This window comes from Acomys minous (genome assembly GCF_964271855.1).
Source record: "Acomys minous genome assembly, chromosome: 4".
NCBI lineage: Eukaryota > Metazoa > Chordata > Mammalia > Rodentia > Muridae > Acomys > Acomys minous.
This window is the reverse complement of record NC_140486.1, coordinates 104,130,184-104,150,547: the sequence shown is the minus strand read 5'-3', so window position 1 is coordinate 104,150,547 and position 20,364 is coordinate 104,130,184. Positions and strand designations below refer to the sequence as shown.

General features: G+C 38.0%; 2 protein-coding genes across 4 annotated transcripts in view; one reads left to right on the top strand and one right to left on the bottom strand.

Moving 5' to 3' along the window:
• Window positions 1-20,364, top strand: part of SPAG16 (sperm associated antigen 16) — an 819,872-nt gene that overhangs the window by 571,209 nt on the left and 228,299 nt on the right. The window lies entirely within an intron of this gene.
• The window catches only part of LOC311596429 (uncharacterized protein), a 40,958-nt gene continuing 29,663 nt past the window's right edge, over window positions 9,070-20,364 (bottom strand). The window contains exons 4-6 of the mRNA XM_084779875.1: window positions 17,372-17,425; window positions 11,048-11,221; window positions 9,070-9,155 (exon numbers count right to left, since the gene is read on the bottom strand). Coding sequence (XP_084636001.1) covers window positions 11,108-11,221; window positions 17,372-17,425 — 168 coding nt within the window. The 3' untranslated portion in view covers window positions 9,070-9,155; window positions 11,048-11,107. The remainder of the gene's footprint in view (window positions 9,156-11,047; window positions 11,222-17,371; window positions 17,426-20,364) is intronic.

Below are 20,364 nucleotides of genomic sequence, written 5' to 3'. Positions count from 1 at the left end.
CTTATATCCATCATAGGCTTCAGAATGTAAATGGAATAGATGCTGTATTAACTCTTTGACGTTATGTGGACTGAACTCAGGCTTAGCATGTATCACACAAATAGCCTAGATTGCTTTGGATCTTTGAATCAAAGTGCTGCTATCTAGCTTGAGCTGTCTTTGAGCTAATATTGAATCTCAAACTAGCCTCAAACGTGTGTGTGTGTGTGTGTGTGTGTGTGTGTGTGTGTGTGTGTGTATTTCCCTTCCCTCAGTAAATGCCACCATGTCTAGGCAGAAGTTTTCATTCTTAAATGCATAAGCTTTAATAAAAGTCAAAGTGCCAGGAGTGAAATGTAGAAAATAAAAAACAGTGGGGAAAAACAGATTTTCTTCAGCTTATTACATAAAAGTTGGTAAGAAGTGCATTTTATTTGTGGCTGGATGTGTTCAGATAGAAGGATGGTTAAGCATTACTTTGAATTGCTAAGCTAATTGAGGAGATCTGTAAAGGGTCTCAGATAATAATTGTAGGAGAATGATTTAAGTCTGTACCTTCTCAGATGAAAGCACTTTGACTAGATAGACGACCTCTCAAGTTCCTCAAACTCTATAACTTAATTATATCTAACATCTTAATTCATCTCTATGTTCCCAGTAGAGTGAAAAGTCCTAATTCTGTATTCTTCCTCTTTTCCAATTAGCTGAGAAGAAAGTATGATAGATTGCTTACTTCGAACTTCAAAATGACAGCATAGTCAAAATTCGGGTACTGCCCTGCTTTTACTATTCTTTAAGAAAGAAGGAAAAACTCACTAAAAATTATATCTTCTGAGGGAATGTTAAGGCTCCAACTGAAGCTGTGGCTGCCACTCCTGAGAGTTTTAATGATGGGTGCCACCACAATTACATTGCAACAGATTTGTCTCTGTACAGACCATTCCATTTAATTGACTGTAGTGAGCCAATTAGTTGAAAATATTATATTATGGATTGGTCCTACTTACCAAGTAAAATTTTATTCCTGACAGAATATGGAGATAGTTAAGCACCATGGGCCACATGATATAGGATGTTTATACTAAAACTTTATTATGCCTTCTAATGCTCGAGGAAAATTAAATGGAAACTGGAATGAACTAATTTTTTATTTCAAAATTCAGGCATTTTATATGGGTTAGTAATATCATGGGGAAAAAGACACACCATTCAACATAACGAACAGTAACATGAATAAATAAGGAAACACCCAAATTAGATTTGCTGAATTGGCCACGCCAGCTGATACACATTAATTGGATGCATTTCAAAGGGCCAGATGATATTAAGTCCCAGGTGCCCAAAGTCAAAGTAAGTAGCCTGGTTCTGCATACGCCTGCTGCTCACCAGAGAAAGAAAGTCTGCTTCATCAACGGTCCAAACCAGCCCCTCAAAGGCTTTTGGAAACTCTCACTAGTTGAGCTCTTCTGGAAGATTTATCAAGTATGGTGTTTTGTTTTGGTTATGATGGCTGACATTCTCAGGTGAAATTCTTGGTCGCCCTGCATTATCTGTTTTGCAACTGCCCCTTCTGTAGCACACCCGCTGAGGAATGTCAGGAAGCTGGGATAGAATAGCCAGTACAGAACACAGAGCCATAGTAACACTGTTAACTTGGACAGCATCAGTCCAGGCGGTGGGAGCAATCATGGTATACACTGCATAGACATTCGGCAAGTAGATTTTAATTACATATTAGCCTTGCTAATTGCCTGATGCCTCTAGAAAAGGCACTGACGTTACATTAACAGCTTAAATTGCATTTCACTGTATTCACAAACAGTTTCAGGAAAACTCTGCAGTTTGGTATTGGTAAGCAGACATCAAAGTCTAACAGTCAGTGCTAACAGTCTTAGAGACATTTACAGAAACAATTTGCAAATGGCTCTGAAAAATATGTGAGTTGAATTTTATGTCATTGCTTATGAGAATGATAGTATCTTCATTCCTTACTGATTTTTCTTTTAGAAGTAGGTACTTATTTAAAATGTTTTTTAAATATTCTGTAACACAATATTTTGAAGAAACTTGCTTTTCTTCCCAACTCCTTCCACTTTTATATATCTTACTGAAATATAATCTTTTATCAAATAACATAAGTTATGTTTTTAACTTGTCACATAGCGCATACAGTGACATATACCCTGTGTAGGTGATTTGGTTTTTTATTATGCTTCTCTCGTATGTTACATCCCTACCACAGTTTCCCCTCCATCTCCTGCCCCCAGCCTCTCTTCTACTACTCTTTTCCCCCAGATCTCTCCCCTACCTGCCCTCAGGAAAGAACAGGCTTCTCGGGTACATGACTACCACAAAAAAGCTGGACAACGCAACATAGTAGGGTACCACAAGTAGGCAAAAAGAGTCAGAGACAATACCCCCCACCCTACACCCCAACCTCCTACTCCCTACCCCAACCCCCACTCCCCACTTCCACTGTTAGGGTAACACCTAGGGTACACACAAAGCCAAGCTACTCACCCTAACATACATGCAAAGGACCTAGGTCAGACCCTTACAGGCTCCCCAATCACTGCTTGCGTCCCAGTAAATTTATTCTGTGGGCTATGTTTGCGTGGTGTCCCTGACTTCTTGTCCACCTCCCCCTCCTCAGCAGGACTCCCTACACTCTGCCTTATGTTTGGCTGTGGTACTCTGCATCTGCTCCCAACAGTTGTTGAATGAAGTCTCTCTGGTCTCTTTGATTCTGCCAGGCTCTGATCCCAGAACACTCTGCGGACTGGACAAACTGTAGATCACAGGTGTTGTGGCTAGGTCCGTATTCCAACCCCTCCACTTGAGGTCTTGCTTGGTTACAAATGATAGCCAGTTCATGCTCCGTAACCCCCATTACTAGGAGCCTTAGCTAGGGTTATGCTCATAGATTCCATGGAGTTCCTATTGCCCTAGGTTTCTACTTCTTCCCCCAAAATGTTCCCCAGTTCCAATTGTTTCTCCCAGTGCTTTATCCCTCCTTCCCAACCTGATCCCTCCTCTTTCCAACCCCACCCACCCCTAGTCCACCAGCAAACTCTATTCTATTTGCCCTGCATCAGGAAATCTTTTGGTCCCCCTTTCATCTCTCCTTATTACTTACTTTCTCTGGGTCTGTGGACTGTAGCATCATTCTTTTTTACTTTACAGCTAAAATCCACTTAAGAGTGAGTACAAACCATGTTTGTCCTTCTGGGTCTGGGTTACTTCACTCAGGATGATGGTTTCCATCCATTTGCCTGAAAATTTCATGATGGCTTTGTTTTTAACACCTGGGTAATACTCTTTTGTGTAAATGTACATTTTTTTTTTTTATCCATTCTTTAGTTGAGGGACATCTAGGTTGTTTCCAGTTTCTGGATGTTATGAGTAAAGCTACTGTGAACAAAGCTGAGCAAATGTCTTTGTGGTAGGATGCATAGTCTTTTTGGTACCCAGGAGTAGTATGGCTGGGTCTTGAGGTAGACTGATTCCTAATTTTGTGAGAAACCTCCAAATTTCCAAAGTGGCTGTACAAGTTTACACACCCACCAGCTAGAGAGGAGTGTTCCCTTTGCTCCACCTCCTCACCATGAGCTGTCATTTGTGGGTTGTTTTCATTAATTAATTAATAAATTTACTTTACATCCTGGTAGGAAGTTCCTCTTCCACCTCTCCTCCCAGTCCCACCCTCCCCTCTCACCTTCCCTCCCCTCCCCGTGCCACCCCCCACTTCCCAGGGTATCAACTGGCCTTGACATACCAAGTTGAAGTAGGATTGGGCACATCTTCTTCTATTGAGGCTAGACAAGGCCTTTCAGTTAGAAGAAAGATATCCAAAGGCAGGCAACAGAGTCAGGGTCAGCCCTTGCTCCTACAGTTAGAGATCTCACATGAGGACCAAGTTGTACAACTATTGCATACGTGTGGTGTCCTATAACCATTCCATGGATGTTCTCTGGTTGGTGGTTCAGTCTCTGTGAGACTCTATGGGCCCAGGTTAGTTGATTTTGTTGGTTTTGCGTATGTGTGTGGTGTCCTTAACTTCTCTCATTCTTTCCATCCTTTCTCCCTTTCTTCCATAAGATTCCCGTGCTCCACCTAATGTTTGCCTGTGGTCTCTGCGTGTTTTCATCAGCTGCTTTATAAAGCCACTCAGATAACTGTTATGCTAGCCTCTTGTCTGCAGGAATAGTAGAACAGTGTAAGTAGTGTCAGTGGTGGGCTTTCTCTCATGGCACGTGACTCAAGATTGGCCAGTCATTCATTGGCTGTGTGGAAAGTTTTGTGTGTGGCTTAGTGTCCCTCTCCCTCCACTGGAAGACACCTATGACAACAGGAGGTGGTCACTTCTGGCTCCATATCCCCCTGTGCTAGGAGTCTCAGGTAGGGTCACCAGCATAGACATCTAGGAGTCTCCCCCACCCCAAAGATGCTCCCTTACAAGTTTCTCTCTCCAAGCCCTCCTCTCCTTTTCCCACCACTAACCCCCACCATTGTCCCCTCCTCACCCCCACTCTCATGCATCTCCCTTTACTTTATCTCTCCGTCTACTTTAGACGTTCATTTTATTTTCCCTTCCGAGTGAGATTTAAGTCTCCTCCTTTGGGCCATCTTTGTTAGTTAGCTTTTGGGCCTGTGGACTGCAGGATGGCTATCCTGTACTTTATGGTTAATAAGTAACTACACACCATGTGTGTCTTTCTGGGTCAGGGTTACCTCACTCAGAATGATCGTTTCTAGTTTCATCTAATTTTCTGAAAATTTCATGACGCCTTGTTTTTAGTAACTGAATAGTATTCCATTGTGTAAATGTACCACATTTTCTTTATCCATTCTTCAGCTGAGGAACATCTAGGTTGTTTCCAACTTCTCTCTATTACCAATAAAGCTTCTATGAACATAGTTGAGCAAGTGTCCTAGTGGTATGCTGAAGCATCTTTGGATTGCATATGCCTAAGAGTTGTATAGCTGGGTCTTGAGGTAGAACTAGTCCCAATTTTCTGAGAAACTTCCAGATTAATTTCCACAGTGGCTGTACAAGTTTGTACTCTCACTAGCAGTAGAGGAGTGTTACCCTTGCTCCACATCCTCCCCAGCATCTGCTCCCACTTGAGCTTTTTATCTTAGCCATTCTGATGGGTGTAGGATGGATTTTTTAGTTGTTTGATTTGCATTTCTCTGATGACTAAAGACACTGAATATTTCTTTAAGTGCTTCTTAGCCATTAGAGAGCCTTCTGTTAATAATTCTCTGTTTAGTTCAGTAGCCCACTTTTTAATTGGATTATTTGGTTTATTGTTGTTTAATTTCTTGAGTTCATTATATTTGGGATATTAGCCCTTTGTTGGATGTAGGATTGGTAAAGATCTTTACCTAATCTGTAGACTGTTGTTTCATTTTATTAACAGTGTCCTTTGCCTTACAGAAGCCTTTCGGTTTCATGAGGTCCCACTATTAATTGTTGATCCTAATGCCTGAGCTGTTGGTGTTCTATTCAGGAAGTTGTCTCCTGTACCACTGTATTCAAGGCTATACCCCACTTTCTCTTCTAGTAGATTTAGTGTATCCATTTTTATGTCAAGGATTTTATCCACTTGGACTTTCGTTTTGTACAGAGTTATAAATATGGATCTATTTGCATTCTTCTGCATGTATATATCCAGTTAGACCAGCTCCATTTGTTGAAGATGCTTTATTTTTCCATTGTATGTTTTTTACTTCTTTGTTGAAAATCTAGTCTGTAGGTATGTGGGTTTGTTTATTTATGGGGTTTTGATTCAATTCCATTGATCAACCTGCTTTTATGTCAGTACCATGTGGTTTTTATTTCTATTGCTCTGTAGTACAGCTTGAAATCATGGACGTAATACCTCTAGAAGTTATTTTATTCTACAGGATTGTGTTAGCTATCCTGGGGTTTTGTTTTGTTCTTCTCATATGAAGTTGAGAATTGGTCTTTCAAGGTCTGTGAAGAATTGTGTTATTTTGATGGGAATTGCATCAAAGCTATAGAGCACTTTTGGTAAGATAGCCATTTTTACTATGCTAATCCTGCTGATCCATAAGCATGGGAGATCTTTCCATTTTCTGATATCATCTTCAATTTCTTTCTTCAGAGACCTGAAGTTCATCATACAGGTCTTTCACTTGCTTGGTTAGAGTTACACCAAAGTAGTTTATATTATTTTTGCCTATTGTGAAGGGTGCATTTCCCTAATTTCTTTCTCAGCCCATTTATGACGTGTATAAAGGAGGAATACTGATTTTTTTTAGTTAATTTTGTGTCCAGCCACTTTGCTGAAGATGTTTATCAGCTATATGAATTTCAGGTAGTATTTTGAGGGTCACTTATATATACTGTCATATCTGTGAATAGCAAAACTTCAAATTCTTCCTTTCCAGTTGTATCCCCTTTAGCTGTCTTATTGCACTAGCTAGAACTTCAAATAATATGTTGAATAGGTTTGCAGAGAGTGGACAACCTTGTCTTGTCCCTGGTTTTAGTGGACGTGCTTTAAGTTTCTCTCCATTTAATTTAATGTTGGCTATTGGCTTGCTGTCTATTGCCTTTATTGTGTTTAGGTATGTGGCTTGTATCCTTGATCTCGCCAAGACTTTGGTTTTTGAGAAAAGGTTTCTCTGTGTATTCTTGGCTGTCCTGGACTCACTTTGTAGACCAGGCTGGCCTCGAGCTCACAGCGATCCGCCTGCCTCTGCCTCCTGAGCGCTGGGATTAAAGGCGTGTGCCACCACACCTGGCTCTCTAAGACTTTTAACGTGAAGGGGTATTGAATTTGTTAAAGGCTTTTACAGCATCTAATGATATAATCATGTGCTTTTTTTTTCTATCAGTTTGTTTATATGGTGAATTACATTGGTGGATCTTCATATGTTGAGCCATCCCCACATTGCTGGGATGAAGCTCACTTGATCATGGTGGATGATGTTTTTGATATGTCCTCGGATTCAATTTGCAAGTATTATATTGAGTGTTTTTGCATCAATGTTCATAAGGAAATTGGTCTAAGAGTCTCATCCTTTGTTGAGTGTTTGTATGGTTTGGGTATCAGGGTGACTTTGGCCTCATAGGATTAGTTTGGCAAGGTTCTTTCAGTTTCTATTTTGTAGAATAGTTTGGGGAGTATTGATATTAGCTCTTCTTTGAAAATCTAGTAGAAGTCTATGCTAAAACCATCTTAAAGATGGCTTTTGCGGGGAGGGGCATTCGGAGACTTTTAGTGACTCCTTCTATTTCCGTAGGGGTTACAGGTCTATTTAAATTATTTACCTGCTCTTTTGTTAACTTTGGTAAGGGATGTCTATCACTAAATCATCCACTTCATTTAGATTTTCCAATATTGTGAGGTACAGGCTTTTGGTGAAAATATTTTCTGGGCCTTTGAGCTGGGAATCTTCTCCTTTGTGTATTTCTATTATTGGTAGGTTTGATCTTTTCATAGTGGCCCAAATTTCCAGGATATTTTGTGATAGAAACATTTTAAATGTGACACTTTCTTTAACAGATATATCAATCTCTTCTATCATATCTTCCACCCCTTAGATTCTCCCTTTCGTCTCTTGTATTCTGTTAGTGATGCTTGTGTCTATAACTTCTGTTCTCTTACCTAGGTTTTCCATCTCCAGGATTCCCTCAGTTTGTGTTTTCTTTATTGCTTCTATTTCCATTTTCAGATCTTGGACTGTTTTATTCATTTCCTCCACCTGTTTGTATCCTTCTGCACCTCTATTATCGTCATAAGATTGTATTTAAGGTCATTTTCTTGTGCTTCAGCTATGTTAGGATAGCCTTAGCTTGCTAAAGTATGATAGCTGGGTTCTAGTAGTGCCATATTGCCCTGGTTCTTGTTAATTTCATTCTTTTTTTTTTCCGGATGCAACATACATATTTATTTTTTTTTAATTAATTTATTCATATTGTTAGCCCTTGCCCTGTTTCCGCCCATTCTTCCCTCTCTCCCACTTCCTCCCTTCTCCCTTCCTCTATGTCTGTGATTGAGGGAGACCTCCTCCCCCTATATATGCTCTTAGGGTATCGAGTCTCTTCTTGGTAACTTGCTATCCTTCCTCTGAGTGCCGCCAGGCCTCCCCATCCAGGGGACATGGTCAGAAAAGGGGCACCAGAGTTCGTGTGAGAGTCAGATCTCACTCTCCACTCAATGGTGGAGAATATCCTGTTCGTCGGCTAGGTCTTGGTAGGGGTTCGAAGTTTACTTCCTATATTCTTCTTGGCTGGTGCCTTAGTTTGAGGAGGACCCCAGGACCCAGATCTGCCTGTCATAAAGTTGTTCTTGTAGGTTTCCAGGACCCTGTGGCTCCTACTATTTCCCCGTTCTATGGAATACTACTCAGCTATTAAAAACAAGGAATTCCTGAAATTTGTGGACAAATGGATTGATCTAGAAATTATCATAATGAGTGAGTTCACCCAGAAGCAAAAAGAGACAAACGGTATATACTCACTTTTATCAAAACACTAGTCCAAGGGATACTTACCATGAAAAACTTTACTTACCAAGAAAGTGGGTCAGAGGAGAGGACATCCTATTGAGACTTTAGGCGAGAGTAGCATGGAAGAATGGGGAAATAATTAATTTCATTCTTATGTTGGCCGTTATGCATTTGGTTGTCTCTGATATCGGCAGGCCTCTGGTAATGCAGGTTGAGTTGTGGGCCCAAAAAAATGGAGCTCCAGGGATCAGGTACGGTTTAAGCGAGTTAGGCTTTTTCTTATGTGACCTCTATATGGACATATCTGCATTAAATTTCTTCAAAATCATCCATGAACAAGTATCTCCAGTTCCCTGCCCCCACCTGTGTGTGTGTGTGTGTGTGTGTGTGTGTGTGTGTGTGTTCTAATAGATTTAAGTAGAACCAAAATGTACCTAGTTTCTGGCCATTTCATATAAAAATACAAACAAGTTAGGTCATGCAAGAGGAGGACAGTGTTGTCAGGAAGTATTTATATAATCCAAGATTTTCAATTTTATTTCTTTCTTTAGAAATCCAGCTTGATGTCAGCCAGTATTTAGATGGATCAATAATATTGACACTTGATGCCAGTTCATATCCATTCCTGCACCTATATGATACATAATTCAAAGTTCTGTAGGCTGTAAAGCCATACATCAGGTCTTTTCCACCTAGAGAAATTAGGAAAACAACAATAGAAAATAAAACTTAGGGCTATGTGACATGTTATTTTATTCTATATTTAAATGGTTCCTATATACTCAGGGTTCCTATATACTCAAAAAATTAAACATCTTCTAGGCTTATTTTAACTAAACATTCTATTAAATAAGATTTAATTGTCTGCAAGGAAAGTTATTCTTAATAAAAATGAAACATTATGACTGGTAAACAAAGGACAAGTTTACATAAGCAGACACTCAAAAATTATCTAGAAAATAAAGGAATAATTTTTTCTCGGCTGTATTTTTCTATTCCTAGAAATATCACACCAAAAATAGCAAAAATAACAGTATATTTAAGATTATATCACACAACCTCTTCTGTAACTTCTATCTGTAGATGATGGTGATTCTATACCAATGTAATTTTTTCAAAGGATCAAAAAATCAGAGGCTATGTGCTGTGTCATATTTTCTGCTATTTCCTCTTTGACTATAAAGATTATGTGCTTTGTATTTATAATGAATCTTGACATTTATGACAACAGTTCCATAGGAAGTTCATATTTAACATCCCTTTCCTTAAGCACCTATGTGTCCTGGGCACTGCCCTCAAGTCTGTGGGTTCAGCTGAAAAAAATACCAAGCCCTGTCTTTATGGGCCTCATATCATCGTAAGAACCAGAGACAGTAAGAAAACAATGTAGACTGTGAGAAATTATACCTAGGTAAAATATGCCAAGAGTGGAAGGACGAAAAATCAAGCATATATCCCAAGATTAAGTTCCCAATGTGGCAGCATCATGGTGTGAGGGAACAGAATGACCAGGGCATACACACCAGACTCAATTCCATATCTGGAGATGGACAGCTGACGGAGAGATAACTGACACCTAGGCTCATTTTCCCAGTTAAACATGATGTGGTGGTGGCCATCTAAAATTACCCCCAGAACATATCTGTGGCTCCATATATGTTTGTTTATACATTATGACCTGATTATAATAATTATAAAAGAATATTTTCTATAATACCTTAACATTTTAACTCATAGATACTGGTATGATTCTTGTTATAGAAACAAATCAATATATATTTGTTGATTGGCAAATATCAGAATGTCACTCTAGGTCTGAATTTAAAAGACAACCAAGAAAACAGGACAGTGTTTGCTGTGGCATGCTTACATTTATTTTCTATTATTGATTGTTAATTTTAATATGCTTTGTAGCCTTCTCATGATTGAATTGATGAAAAGAGTACCAAAATAATCCAAACTATGTTTTCTATTTATAGAGACAAAACTCCTTCTTCAAAATATTACCCTTTTAGGGAGATGATCTTCTAATAGAAAATACTCTCAGTTAAATTGTTTTACAGTTAAAAAAAATGCTCTGAAAACATCCAAATACTAGTATAAAAATCAGACATATCTCATGATAATGTTTAGTCTTGCATTTCATTTAAAGGTGTGAAAAGTACATATATGATAAACAACATGAGTTTTAAGAGATTATTTTATGTATAAGGATGATGTTTAATGCATCCTGCATTGTCCTCGAATCATATAATTAGAGCAAAAAGAATTGTCACACCAATTTACTCATAGCGTAATTACAAGAACACTTGATTATCTCCCTTAATGTAATTTTCCTCACTTAATTGTGTGTTCTCCAGTGAATGTGACCCACTGAATCCACACTTTAATAAGTGACTGCTAGATAATATGCCACGCCACCAGCAGAGCCTGCCCTTCCTGTAGACGGGATTTAATTGTATAACAATCATGACCTTTTGGAGAAAATAGTTAAAACTTTCTGTCTTCCATCAGAAGGACCGGAACTCCCTGGAACCGACATGACTTTATTCTGTGGGTTTGGATCTGTCGTGAGGGTCATTACCATGTAGATGCTGGTGCCTGCTTCCTCTTCTGTGTTTCCTGAGAGGATGCAGTTTCTTGGTCATGCATTCTGCTCCAGTGTAGGAGGGTGTTCCCTGACTTGCTGCGTGAAGTGATTCACAGGAGCATCTTCTTCTCTGGCTGACAGGCATGTTGTCCTCGCCATCTGAGCAGGCTGAGGGTGGGGTAAAAAATAGGATAACAGTCTTCAAGGTACCTAGCTTCTTTTTTATTGGGCTTGATTCTAGGTATCTTCTTAGACGGAGGGACTTTTTTAATTAGAAATAGTTTTCAATTTAAATATTGAACTAGAACTATGAAAGAGACCAAGCCATTAAATTATGGACTACATATTATTTCCCCGTTCTGTCATATAAAGATGGTAAAAATGAATCCACAAGTAAGTGAAATCCATGCAGTATCATGATTATAACCTTGCTGTCTCCAAAGAACATTTCAGGGACAAATAACCATATACTCAACATATAGAGATATTTTCCTCATGACAATAAACAAAAGTACATTGGCAACAGGGCCAATGTAATGGCTTGGTAGGTAAAGGTGCTGGTTACCATCCTGATGATCTGAGGTCAGTCCATGGGACCCACATGGTAGAGAGAACCACAGGTCTCCTGCAAACTGCACTGACATGTATGCCACACGCAGCATGAAATGCATTTGACTCCCACCTCCTCCATACACAAAATAAATAAATCAATAAATGCAAAAGAAAATCTAATGAGAGGTCACAAATAGGAAAAGTACAGCTTAATAGACAAGTTCTTAGAAAATTAAATTGTCAAAGAACAAATAAATACACAAATGCAAACTATAAAAATAAAACAGAAACTCCAATAAAAATAGTATTTATACGGGCTAAGAATTTTATTTGTATATGAATTTTTCTTTAGTCTGTCTTTAATAATAGAATATTTTTAATCAGTACCTCTGAGCAGATATATAATGTGCTTATTAGCATGAGCTTCACAAACGTAATATGATAACATAGATGTCACTCACGAATCACCTTTATGCCAATAGGGAAGTCCTCAGAATTTATGTACCGCTACTTATATGCATATTAATAGAAAGCAGATTTATCGAAGGTTACCCCAGCAGTGTTACTCCAGTGAATGCTGTATTAATCAATAATAATTGGCCACTTGAAAAGAGACTTTTGCCAGGTAGAGTAGCACTAGGTTACCATTGTAATAAATATACTGGGTCTAACAGAATTTGTATAGAGCTACCTTTAATGTCTTCTAGCAGCAATTAAAGAGCAAAAGGGCATTGCTACTAAGAATAGTCATTAACATGTTGCTCCTACTTTGCAAGACAATGATATATTTATCCAGGAAGTATAAAAAACACCTATTTTTAAAGTTATTTATATTGAAGTCCTTAAATGACTAACTTGGAATTAGTAAAATGTGTTACACATTTGTCAGAGGCACCTCACTCTACTATGGAATTTTATTAGGGGGAAAAACCACACACCTTTAATCCCAGCACTTGGGAGGCAGAGGTAGGTGGATTGCTGTGGCCAGCCTGGTCTACACAGCAAGTCCAGGAGAGCCAAGACTAAACAGAGAAACCCTTCTCGAAAAAAAAAAAAAAGAAATAGTCATATCTTTTCCAACCTGGACTTGTCTGAAATTCTACTCTTTGCTGCTAACTCTGCTGCTGAAGATGTCACCCAAGATTCTAAGTCCCTGTGTCCTCTAGAGACTGCAGCAGAAGTCTTGTGCTCATCTCCTTGCGTTGTCATCCCTCTCCTTCCCCGCCATTACTCTGAAATATAAAAGGACTGGCTTTCCCCTCTTGACAAAGGACAACAGACTAATGAATCTAAGTGCCTGCATCATTAAAATTGTCATCCCTGGTACACTATTTCCAGTGTGGTACCAAGGGTGGCTAGCTTTTACTCTTCAGGGGGTACAGTGATCTTCAGTTTCTTATGTAAATTTATGCAAAAACTGCTCCAACAAAATCACATGCTATTTATTTCAAGCCTCGAAAGGAATGCTTCATTTCCTGATTTGGTAATGGAAAGAGCTAGAGCTGAGTGGGAGTGAGCTGAGTAACAGGTTAACAAAGAGAATATTTGTTCATTCGGGGACAAAGAAAGCATAAAGGTACACTTTTCAATTTTGTGGAATCAGATCTTTATCACACATCTATTTTATCTATAAGCCTTCCTAAAGCATAAACTTTCAAGGTTATGAACATCATCTTGCTTGGACAGTTTGCTTATTAACTTCCTCAAAATGATTCCATTACTACTCCCTGAGATCTAAGACAATGTCTCATTTCTTTCTAATTGTATATTCAGCTCTCTTCCATACCCTACAACCTGGCAGGAAACTCAGGCATTTCTAACAGGAAATGCTTGAATGATCGATACTTAATGAATGACTAATCATTTTTACTGAATCCCTTTAAAAGAAGAAATTTCCACGTCTTTTCAAAGTATGAATAAGTCTCTTTGGTCAACTCATCATAACACAATACTAATAGTACTGTGTGTCAGAATGTTCTAGAAAAGATCAGCGAGAGCACTTTGATTAAAGGGATCAAAGCATTTGAGCATTTGGCTAACTGGTATTTTGAAACATCTGAATGTTGGAAAATATGACGTTGGATTGCCATCATCTGCGCCTGTTTTAGGAAGTAGGAAGAACAGCACAGGCTCCATTCAAATGTAAATCTATGCAGCAGCAGGGTTTTATTTAAAGATAATTGTTTAGAAGAAAACAAGTTCACAGAGTTAAAAAAAATTGCTCAAGTTGTAATCATCTTGACAAAATATGTTGTGTGTATGTATATGTCTGTTTGTATAAAGTAGATGAATTATGCAGGTGGACAGCCACAATAACTGTAGATGTGCGTGATGCTATGATTGCTTTATGACCGGGTTGGAGAGCTGTTAGCATACTTTAATTACATCGTAGATTTCCAAGTTTAATAGGAAAAGGCACAAAAAACTTTTTTAAAAAGCCCAAGCTCTTCTGGAGTTCTGATCTTTTCTTCTTTTCAACCTCTAATTTAACCTGCAGCTTTCGTTCCAAGATCACTGTGTCCAAATTAAGCAATAGCATACATCAAAACTAATTCCAAAGCTAAGAATAAGACCATTTCATCTGATTTTCATATATATTCCCAACTCTGTACTTGCTTTCCTAGTGATTTTGAACTCTTTCAGGCTAAGATTGTCCTCCTAGTGTTGGTCGCCAGACATGCAAATGAGAGATGGCCTCGGTTTTTTTTCGTGCACATAATAGAGATATTATATGAACTCAGTAGTTCAAAAATTCATTAACTTAATTATTTTAGATGATACATATTTTTGTACTCTAAAATATTGATCTTTTTTTCTGAAGTATTGTTCAAATACTTAGAAGCCATGAGTACTTCCAGGTCTACTTGTAGATGCATTAGGTGGGACAGGGTAATGCTTAGTCTGTAGCTAATCATTTCCTCACTACAGGAGCCAGAACCATCTCTGTAGTGTAGTCAGTCTACCCATTGACCTAGAGCCTGAATGTCTGGTTCCTGAAAAGGCAGTGCTGTGGGCAGAACTATATGAGCACATTTTTTTCTGATTCCACTAATCCACTGGTTCTCAACGTGTGGGCCAGGACCCCTTTGAAAGACCTTTTCACAGGGGTTGTCTAAGACCATCAGAAAACACAAATATTTACATTCATATATGTTCATAACAGTAGCAAATATATAGTTCTGAAGTAGTAAAAATAAATTTTGGGGGGATCACCACAACATGAGGAATTGTATTAAAGGGTCACAGCATTAGCAAGGTTGAGAATGATGCTCTAATCCTTTCAGATGGTTCTGTGCCCCCTAGGTAGCTTCCTTATATGCATATGCCAAATACTATTCTTTGCTCTATAGACATCTACTCTTCTCATCCTCAACTCCTCAATTTAGAAGTCTACTTTGTCCTGCCTTTCTTTTCTCTCCCCAGGAACTGTCACCACAGTGTCACGTCACTGTAAGATTTACCTCATTACTCTCCTGTCTCTTAAAGATTACTGTTCTGTGTTTTCATATGCAGTCTTCTTTTTTTAAAGATTTTATTTATTTATTGTATATGAGTGCTCTATTTGCATGTACACCTGAATGCCAGAAGAGGACATTAAATTACATTAGAGATGGCTGTGAGCCACCATGTGGTTGCTGGGAATTGAACTCAGGACCTCTGGAAGAGCAAAGAGTGCTTTTAACCACTGAACTATCTCTCCAGCTCCTCTTATGCAGTCTTCTGAATCACTGTTTTAATTTTCTACTTCTAAAAAAGTTAGTTTCATGCAAAAAGATATACTGGGTTGTTAGTACTTTGTAACATGCAAAGAATATTACTAGCATTTGCTTCTGAGTGTCAATAGGTCTAACATAAAATGAGTACTCAAGATGTATTAGCATTCTTTTTAAAAATTACAGGAAATCTCTCCTCCTAATTAAGATAAAGATTAATACTAGACTGGCAATCCCAAAAAGATCTAGAATTCCTGACCAGGCAGGCCTACAAAGAGAGACTTGGCAGAACTGCAATACACAAACAAACAAACAAATACATTATAGTCCTTTTTGAAACCTGAAAGTCTGTGGCCCAATACTCAGCAGCAGGCTCAGCAACAAAAGTTGCAAAACAAAATATTGCAATGCAGAATTAAAAATTCAACAGAGCTCTCTAGTTCATACTCTATCTTACTTTACTACGTGGACAACACAGAATGTTCCTATGTTTGGTAGTTCGAATGAAAATGACCCCTGCACACTCAGAGATTTGAACGGTTGACCACCTTCTCTGCTCAGCTGAAGGAACTGTTTAAGAGGGATTAAGAGGTCTGGCCCTGTTGGAAGAGGTGTTACACTGGGAGTGGGCCTTGAGTTTTCAAAAGTTCATGCGAAGTCCAGTCTTGTTCTCTTTCTTTACCTGCAAGTTGAGGATCAGCTGTGAACTCTTGGTTCCAGTGCCATAAAGGCTCGCCACCATGCTCCCCGCTATGGCAACCATGGATTGACCTTTTGAATCTATAAGCATGGCCCAAATTAAAGGTTTTATTTTGTAAGTTGTTTTGGTCATGATATCTCTTTGGCATAATCGCCCAATGACGAAGATACTATGTAAATGCATCATAAAAGATGGTTTTAAACATAACGTGCCCCACCAGAAAGAGTAACAAGGGCACACATGGCAAAGATCTAGCTCACAAGTGTCTGCTGTAATGCCAGTAATGATCACAAAGATGAAGAAAGCTCACTTGAGGGTCAAAATGCTGCTCTTTTGTGCTTTATGAAGATGTTCATTGCCAAAGGCAAAATGCATTATTTTCATAATCCATGCTAGGAGTTTCTATTTCTCCTTGAATGAGGTTATGCCTTCAAAATGGTCCCAAGAGTAGTAATGCTGTGTAATTTACACAAACCTTTTCTTTCCTTGGCTTTCAGGAACCCACAATTTTCTGTATATAGCATTAGCGGTTGGGCATCCAGCCAGAACACGTCTCCATTATATTTATCCTCCATAATATAAAAGTACTAAAGGTAAAAACATGGAAGAATTTTAGGGAGCTAGAAGTACTATGTGGTATTGTAATGACATACATGTATGCCTTTCAACAAATCTACAGACCATAGATCACCAAGACTGAATCATACTGATATAAACTTTGATGACCGATGTGCCAAGGCAGGTTCACCAGTTACACATTCTGATGGGAGATGCTCATGGTGAGAAACCTTAACTTGTTCAAGAGGCTGGGAATATACAGGAAATCTTCCACCAAAAAGTATTCTAAAACTGTAAGTTCTCAATAAAATAGAATAAAAAGAATCAATCAGTGGTAATGTCTGGTAAGAGTGTGACAGAGTTTAATCACAGTCTGTAGAAGGAAATTTAACAGTTTGCTTTGACTACCCAGACATAGATATGAGTTATTCATATATTCATCCATTTGTTCAAATATTTTGCTAAGTATGTAATCCTCAAATAGTACACATGGTCTACAACAGTTCTGTCTAAAATAACTTTTTACAAAGATAGAAACATTTTTAATTTGAAAACTCTAATGTGATACTACCGACTACAGGAAGAAATGTTAATTATGGATAATTAAAATTAAACTAAAAATTCTGTTCCTTGGTTGCCATGGTTGCCTTTTTTAATTACTCACATATTCCTTTTTTTTTTTTAACAATGAAGACTAGAAGCGAAAGACAAGTTGCATGCCAAAAAGAAAATTAATTTGCTTTCTATGTTTCTTGTCTCTGTTTAGTGAGAGCAAGAGGAGGAATATAATGTTACCTGGAAGATTTTTTTAGGAGCAGTGTTGGAACAAAGCTGCAAACACATTAATATCTGCAAAGGAAAGAGAAAAGAAATAAGAAATGAACATCCAAAGCAGTGGAAAGAGGAAGCAGAAATGTGTGTGTGTGTGTGTGTGTGTGTGTGTGTGTGTGTGTGTCTGCATGTGTGTTTTATGGGAACAGCAAATAAAGTAATGTAAGGAAACTGAGCGATGATAAGCAGGAAGGAGGTGACCCAAAGTGAACTCAGGTTTGAATTGTAAGGAGAAAAAGTAGTTCCATACATGCTCCAAAACACAGTTGTTTTGTTGTTGTTGTTGTTGTTGTTGTTGTCATTGTTGTTGTTTTACATTGTTAATCTCATTATGAACTCACCTCATTTTCTGTGGACTAATATGGAATTTCTGGCTTGTACTCTCATAATATGCCACCTTCACTTTGAATGATACCACTCTGTCTGCTTTTCTGATATTTGTCCATGTTCTTAATCTATCTAGAACGTTACTGTTTCCTGAAGGCTGCCTTTCTCTGAAGAACCTAATCATAGTGCTGCTCTCTTGGAAGAAACCATTTCAGATCCCATACTCTTGATCAGGTGTTTAGTACATATTCTGAACACCTAGGTACTTAATTCTGTCATTTAATTCCTTCTTGTCCATTTCTAGTTCTATCTAATCATGAACTATAAGGTGACTGAGGTCTCTTATCGATCATGTCTCTTTCTTCTGACCCCAAGTGAGGGGAACAAAACTGAGACCACACTTGTTACCAGAAGTCTGTTGACTCCATATGTTTTTAGTATCTCTTCTGCCTTATCCCTGTCATCCCTAGCTTGCTCAATTTGTCCTTTGCTAATGTACACTTGCTGGTATTCTGCTAGCTTTGTTATCTAATTCAGCCTATTCTACCTTAACGAGAGAACATGCCCTTTTAGTGCTTAAGGGATATTTCAGGAAATTCCCCTGCCCCAAAGTATTTTATCAATGTAAAATGTTTTCTGTGTTAAGAGTTTGGCCACCTAGGTCAGATTACCATGGAGTAAATTCTTAGTCCATATTTTACTAAAGATATGACTTTAGGCAAGTTGTACGACACACTTTAAGCCTTTTACTACGTAAAAGCAGTATGATTCTTAGTCATATGGACAAAATACTGGATAAGATAGAAATCATTTTAAATTTATAAAAAATTATGTGATTATGTATTTGTGAGTCGTATAGTTTCTAGACCATTAGTTTTTAGTTTTGTAGTCCCACACTCATATGGATTATTATTTAATAATACCTAACAATTGGTTGAGAAAGAAGTATTTTTCCCACAAAATATTTTTATATTATGATTATTTGGAAATTTCATATAAAGTACCCTGGTCAAACTCCCAAGTGGCCAGCCCAATAAAAAAACTGAGTCCAGAAAACTGGTACACACCTGTAATCCCAGCACTCCGAGAGGCAGAGGCAGGCGATCTCTGTGAGTTTGAAGCCAGCCTGATCTACAGGTGAATACAGGACAGCCAGGGATACACAGAAAATATCTCAATAAAAAGAAAGAAAGATGGGAGGGAAGGAAGGAAGGAAGGAAGGAAAATAAGAAGGAAAGAAAACTGAGTCCTTACCAACCCCTGACAGAAGTCATCCGTTGTGAAGAGCTATATTTCAGCATCCTTATCACAAGTTTTGCAAGTTCTCTTTGATGGTTTTCTGTCTGGGCTGTGACACTGACATTTGGGGAGTTGGGTAGGGATGTGGTGGTTGTCACAAAAGGCTTCTATGTCTCTCTGTCTCTCTCAACTGCAGACCCACAGTTGAGAAACACACAATATTTTCTAAAAACAACAGTTTTATCCACTTCTGTCAGTCCTTGATACTTGCTCTTTTAGTCTCAAGCTCCTTGAGATTCCCCAATTTTACCTTCTCCCTCCATTTTAATTCCATACTCAGTTGCTGTACTGGTTGTCTGTACCATTGAGTACCAAGGGAATTGTATAATGAGCTATTGTTTAATGCTGCATAGGCCTGTCCTAAGACACATGCTAATGTATCAGTACTAAAAATGTTTGAAATACTAATTTTCTCCCTAATGATCCTAAGCATTTTCTTATGGTTATACCTTAATACCGAACCACAGGTCATTACCTCCACACATTGAACGCAGCTGATGTTTCTGTGGCTTAATGTTCCCACCACTTGCTTGATGACCCTGTGCTCCTGTCTCTTTTATGAACAAAATCTTGGGGAATGAAAATGAGGTCACCAAACAGGCTTTATATGCAAAGTTTGCATTTCATTGTTTATTTGAAAATATTTATGATGCCAAAAAATGGTAACACAAAACTTGAATTTACAAAATTCAAAAGTGCAAATAAAGTTGCACTGATTCATGCTAATTCGTAAAGACAAGCTTTTATTTTTCTCTTTTGTATCATGTCTCTTTTTCTTTGTGTACCATAAAATGAAATACAGACAAATTTTTTCTTGCAATAATCTTTTTAATGCTATTATTATAGTTAAAATACTTGACATATAGCTGGGTATAGAGGTGCATGCCTGTAATCCCATAACTCAGGGAGGCAGAGGCAGGTGGGTTGCTGTGAGTTTGAGGCCAGCCTGGCCTACAAAGCTAGTCCAGAACTACACAGAGAAACTGTCTCAAAAAACCAAGCCAAATCAAATCAAATCAAAACAAAACTTGACATGTATGTCTATTTGTGTTATATTTATATATGTATTCATAAGTGTGTATTTTCTCTCCACAATTATTTTCTCCTTTTTTTAATATTGCAAATAATAAATGTGAATAAAGTTTACATGAGAAATAATAAATTGAGATATTGACCCAAATATATTAAAATGAAGGAATATTTTTATCACTAAATATTTACCACATATTGTTCCACATTAGAATAACCCAGAAATAAAATGAACTAACACAGATAAACTCACAAAGTCTAAGTGAACCAAACATTCAAATCATTCCATCCAGGTAATTTTA